Source organism: Limulus polyphemus, unplaced genomic scaffold (genome assembly GCF_000517525.1).
Source record: "Limulus polyphemus unplaced genomic scaffold, Limulus_polyphemus-2.1.2 Scaffold203, whole genome shotgun sequence".
NCBI classification, from domain to species: Eukaryota; Metazoa; Arthropoda; class Merostomata; order Xiphosura; family Limulidae; genus Limulus; species Limulus polyphemus.
In genome coordinates, this window is record NW_013665813.1 from 299,890 (window position 1) to 306,217 (window position 6,328).

At 33.5% G+C, this 6,328-nt stretch overlaps 1 protein-coding gene across 1 annotated transcript in view; it reads right to left on the bottom strand.

Moving 5' to 3' along the window:
* Window positions 1–4,685: 4,685 nt before the first annotated feature.
* The window catches only part of LOC111085016, an 89,546-nt gene continuing 87,903 nt past the window's right edge, over window positions 4,686–6,328 (bottom strand). The window contains exon 6 of the mRNA XM_022381953.1: window positions 4,686–4,819. Coding sequence (XP_022237661.1) covers window positions 4,686–4,819 — 134 coding nt within the window. The remainder of the gene's footprint in view (window positions 4,820–6,328) is intronic.

The window sequence follows — 6,328 nt, forward strand, 5'->3', positions numbered from 1 at the left end:
TTAACTATTAGCCAATTTTAACTCTAACGAATGGTAGTCGTTATACATTAGCCATTTTAACTCAACGATGGTGCGTTATACATTAGCCATTTTAACTCAACGATGGTGCGTTATACATTAGCCATTTTAACTCAACGATGGTGCGTTATACATTAGCCATTTTAACTCAACGATGGTGCGTTATACATTTGAACCACTGTAGAGTTTATGACGAAAAGATAAATGAGTTAAATTCTACATGGTTTAATAGCATTTTAAAAAAATCTAAATATTGTCGATGGAAAGTCACTCATGATTTATGTATTGTATGTATAATAAATCAAGTTTCAAAGTGTAGAATGTCTAAGCTGGTGAAGCATAACATATAATAATATATATATATATATCAGATACAGTCTCCTGATGAAGCTGTTAATAATGAATATCATACGAACCTTCACTGTGTCATACAGGTTATTGCAAAACGAGATTTTAGCATTTGAAATATACCTTGTTTTTTAGATTCTACTGTCATTGAGGTATTTCTCATAACACCGTATATTACAGTTAAATGTCATTCTCTGTCATTCACAAGTTAAGCTTTGTTATTTCATATGTATTAACATTTGTTACACCTTAATTGTACCCGTAATGGGCAGAGCACAGATGGCCCTTTGTGTAGTTTTGTGCTTAACAAATACATATACCATAATTGTAATAATAAATAAAAAAAAATCCGTTTTGAGATATCGAGAGCCTGCTGAAATTTAACATAGAACATTTTAACATTAGAAACAGTAAAGAATTCAAATAAAATACAATGATGTGTTACGTGTTTGTGATTCCAAAATTTGAATGTTTCGCGGTGTCAATTACCGTATAGCATAATTTGAGTAGAGAAAATAACAGCATTTTAATATACGAATATTTAGCTTGTTATTGACATTTAAACATATTTCATTCTCAAAACAATATGTAATAATATAACAACTCAACAAGTTCTAAAATATGTGCTATAGATTGGTTCAACAATTGAGTTTTAGCTATAATATATTGACTCATCTAGCTAGTTTACAGTTCGTTGAAAGATTCTGATATGCTAACCAGCAACCTTGAACATGAAAATTTTGTTTGTTTGTAGTTAAGCACAAAACTACACAATGGGCTATCTGTTCTCTGACCATCATGGGTATCGAAACACGGTTTCTAGCGTTGTAAGCCCGCAGACACACTGTTGTGCCGCTGGGGTTCGAACTTGAAAATACAATTACACTCTGTAGTAATAATTATAAACTATGTGAAAAGGAAGGATAGTATTTTTTTTCAACTGGTGTTAAGTTCCCATATTTTTATGACTACGCACAAAGAAATAACACCAGGTTTTGCTTATGTAAACCATACGAAAAGGATAACTTTGGAACGAAATATATAAAAACGTAAAGATGTATCTTATGACAATTTTTTTCATGAGATCTTATCATTAAAGAAGCTGAATCTCTTGATTAATACAATCTCTCAAAGATTTATGAAGTTTTGGAAAAGAGACGCTTGTTATAACCGGCTTAATAAAATTTATATTCTTTGTTGAGCATTTTATCCACAGGTGAGGTGAACCATTTATAATGTTGTTGGGGAATTTATGGTGGAAGCAGGAACGTGTAATGAAGTTTCGATAGAAGACGATAGAACTGACAGTAAAAGAGAAGCCACATTCTCTCCTCCTAAATTTCATTGCTGGTTCGTATGAAACATTGTTATAGTAGAGAATCTGGTAAAATAATCAAGTCATATTACCGTAAGTACAAACTGTCATATCCAGGTTAGCTTGGCTACATTTCCTTAGAAATAATATTAACAAACTTTAGTCAGAGTACGTAGTGACAAAAAGCAACAAGTTAAACCTGGATATATATATATATATGTATGTGTGCTCGTATACACTCTAAGAAAATAATAATAATAATGAAATCACACCATTAGAAGTATGAATTATTAATAGAGAAAAATATACCTAATAAAATGTAAATTCATGAGTGTTTGAAACATTTATGATATTTCGAAAATCAGTTATTAAAAGGGTATAGTGGATTAGCAATGAATACCCTTATCTTTCTTCAGCTGCTTGCGGTATGCCACAGTTGAAGGTAAGATATCACTGGAAGCCTTATCATGGTGAAACTAAACCCTGTTGGCCTCGTTTCTGGGAGGATATCCTTGTTGATTATGCTACTTTCTGTGGCCTGGTTCATGTGGACAGATTTTGCCACTAATTTTTTATTAATGAATTCTCTCTCTCTCACCTGTTTCAAGACAATGCACTAATACTTTGCTTACCGTTGATAGGGTACGACTCGTTGCAAGTCTTTTTTTGGGTGGTCCTAAAACCCCAAGTTCATCCATATTCCTTTTTTTCGATTATATTTATTACAAGAGATATAACCATTTCGAAACGTATTTATCTCCAATTTTAACAAATCTTTATGAGAACTTTAATAGACTACAACTGTCTATAGATGAAGAGGGAACGACGTTTCGACTTCTATACTGAGGCCTTCTCCCGAACATTGCTAGTTTGTTTAAATATGGCAAGTATTTGGGAGTTTGATTCTCCAAGGATGATCGGAAATTCAGCAATGTCCTTCAACCAGCTCGCGGAAGGTATTGATGTTGCATAGTGAAAAAAAATATATCAAGCCTGACTGAGCCAAGGCGACAAGCCCGAGAATCGAGGAAGCAACAACAATCAAACACAAATGACCAACGGAACAAGGTGACAAAGATCAATAAATCTGTTGAATTTGATGTGGTGGAAAACTGGAGTACCCTAAGAAAAAAAAACAAGCCGGTCAGTGTACATGCTAGAACCTAAACTGGAAAGAATCTAAACTAGGAAGAAAAGTCACTAGTAGTGAATAAATAGCTTTAAATAATTATAACTAACTATAACTGTTAAAAGTCAAAGAAGCTATTATATTGAAATATAAAATATAATTATATCTATTCAACTATTAGCATAAAATTTTGGATAAAAAACCTGGAAAAGATTGACTCAGGTTATGGCTGGTGGCAGGTTGGTGTAGACTTTTGTAGGTTTGTTCCTATGGTGTCGATTTCTTATTTTGGTGGTTCTGGATATACGGATATGTCTGTTTGTGTTTCCTTGCTCTTGAAGCTGGCGGCTGAAAGTAAACATTTGTTCCTTGCACTTTTTTTTTGTGGTTATCTGCGTTTGGTGGCTCTTAGTGATGAAGTTTTCAGTAGATGTGGATACAACTTTCTTTTCACGGGTTAGTATTTGGATTTTGTATCACTAGTTGGTGTGTTTTGAGTGAGTTATGGGTTTTGGGTGTTGATATGAAGTAGTCTACTTGGTCTGATAGAAAGTGGAAATTAAATTTCTAGTGTGTCAATTTTCTTTCTCCGAAATGATTTCTTCGCTCTACTCTATAGGTACTTGGGTAGTGTCTCATAAAGTTGTGTAGGTTGAACAGACGTAGTGATTGGCTGGTGTTTTCAGTAAAATTGTGACGTCATCATATTATTTGCAGAGTTTATTGAGGATGGTTGTTCTCAGGCTGCTTATAAAAACTGTTGTCTTTGTTAAATTCAATCTAGTGAAGTTTGATGTGAATATCTTCTTTCACTTTTCTTTGTTTCCAGTGGTGAACTTTATCTAAAATTATATGTTGACCCCATTTTATGATAATCCTTTGTACTTCGTAAATGAGTTATTTTTGTTTTGACTCGTTGGCTGATTGGTCTACTTTAGTAACGTTGTTTCGGAAACTTTTTCTTACATTAAAATAAACTTTAGCATTAAATTTCCGGCAAATACTTTTATGGTTTTTTGCTTAACTTGGCACAAAAATGATCGAATTGTGTTGGACTTGATTTGAGTGTATTACCCTTGCCAAAATAGATAATTTTTGATGACATCACACTACATACAAAACACCAAACAATGTCAAGTTGTAGTTCTGATACGCTCCGCTCCAACACAACTTTATATCGGCTGTAGTTGGCACTGGTTTGTATATTCAACACTGTTTTACTATAATAAACTCAACTCGTTGTTTAATTAGTTACGAACATCACAGTAATTCTTTTGAATTCAGACGTAGGATTAGTATTATTCGTATAATTGTAACTTGTTATGTGCTGCTAAATGTTTGAGGCATATCGTAATTTGAAATGTACATATGCATATCACTGGTATTACCAACTATTAATTAACAGCAAAACTCAACTGGTTACTTATAGCAAGTAGTGAATATATTGATTAAAAACGTTCAGTGAACATATAAAAACAGAAGAAATGTATTGTGATATACCATACAAATTAAAAGCAGGAGTGTAGCTTTCAGATATTGTATAATAATAAACATTGACCTAACCTCTATACATCCAAACATTGCATAGATTCGATATTATTAGTAAACAAGCTTGTACAAATAGCACATTTCAACCTAATGTGATGTTTGTTTGAAGTTAAGCACAAAGCTACACAATGGGCTATCTGTGCTCTGCCCACCACGGGTATCGAAACCCGGATTCTAGCGTTGTAAGTCCGCAGACATACCGCTGTGCCACTGGGGGTCTAATGTGATGTGAATTGACGTATAGTTCGATTTTTAATTATGATTAACTGACTGGTAATGACCAACATAAATTTCTCTTGATACAAATACTTCTTTTGTAACCAAAGTTCAAAACCATTTTTTTGTTATCACTCCATAGCGAGAGTCACTGTCAAAGTAATTGGAAAGCTCACTGTTAAGAGCGGTTGGAAATGGCGACGAGTCTTTAGAAGGAGGTCTCAGAGCTGCAGCTCGAGCCGTATCTGGCAAACCATTCATCAAAGAAAAAGATCGCTTCAAACTCTGATCCGAAAATAGCAATAACAGGATGAAATATTGCGTTATTGGGTACGAACGTTATGAAAGAACGTCAGGAGAATGTGTAAGAGAACGAGCAAGGCATTTGAGGATATTAAACGAAGAGGTCGACCACAATGTTCAGGAAGTCTTGCTAGTGAGAGGTATATGGCATTATAAGCTCAGATATATATACATCGAGCGAGAGAGAGAGACTCTACTTTAGCCATTATATATATATATGGAATTTTGTTCTTCAAATTCTTAATATTATATAGTGCTATGCGGCCAATACAACTTCCTCCGACCTCCTCCTTGTTTTATTCTTATTTATAGCTGAGACATCTCAAATACATGAAAGCACCATAAACGTAATAGCGGGTGGGAGGGATATTTATTATCCCCATTCTCCAAAAAAGTTTAGAAGAAAATATGCACGTGAACTGAAGGCAAAAATGTTTCCGAATTCAAAACTGGCGTCAGGCACATATTGAATTATTTCTATAGACTTTTTGACAAGTGTTATCCTCAAATTTCAACACCATGAGTATTACCGCATGAATTTATCAAACTAAATACAAAGATGTATACTTAATGTTACATAAAATGATATTAATGTGTGAAAATTTAGCACGCTGTTTGTACTCTAGTTAAATTAGAACATAAAATTAGTAGTAATTAAAAGGTCTAATGATACCTTGAGTGCTTTAAACACTTAAATTAGTGAAACATATCTTAAGCTAAACTTCATAAGACAAAAACTAATAAATATGCGAGTAAAAATTAAACATTGAACACGCTTTCTGCATATCAAAGCTTCTTTAAGTGCTTTACATTTGACGTAAAACTAATTGTCTGAGCTTCAACAAGAGTGGAGAGAAATGATAGGTAGTCGCTTTACAGATAACTAGTGAATGGATCATCCATTGTGTTCTAGTATTTCGTACCTTTGTAAAAGACAGTGATTTTCCGTTACTGATACATCTGATATATGGATAATATAGAATAAATATCATGCCCTAGTAGTTAGTATTTTATTTATCTCTCTTTCTATATATTTATTTATCTCCATATGTATTTGTTATTGAATTTCGCGTGAGATGGCAGTCCCTGATTTTGGGAAATAGAAAGAAGGCAGCAAGTGAGGACCCCATTGTTACCTCAAGAGATCCTCTCATCGAAGAGCGAGTTTTTACAGTCACTCTTATCACATACTCACGTCCTCAAAGTGTAGGGCGCGATATATTTTTGTTTTTGGCAGTAATAGGAGACAAATCACTGGGACACGGATTTATAGTCCAACACGATAACCGCTTGGCTGTGCTGGGTATATATATATATATATATATATATATATATATATATATATGTGTGTGTGTGTGTAGTGTGTACGTACACGTAACTAACTTAACTAAACTACTTAGTTACTTTAACTTTACTAATAACGTAAACTAACTTACTACGTTACTTAGTTA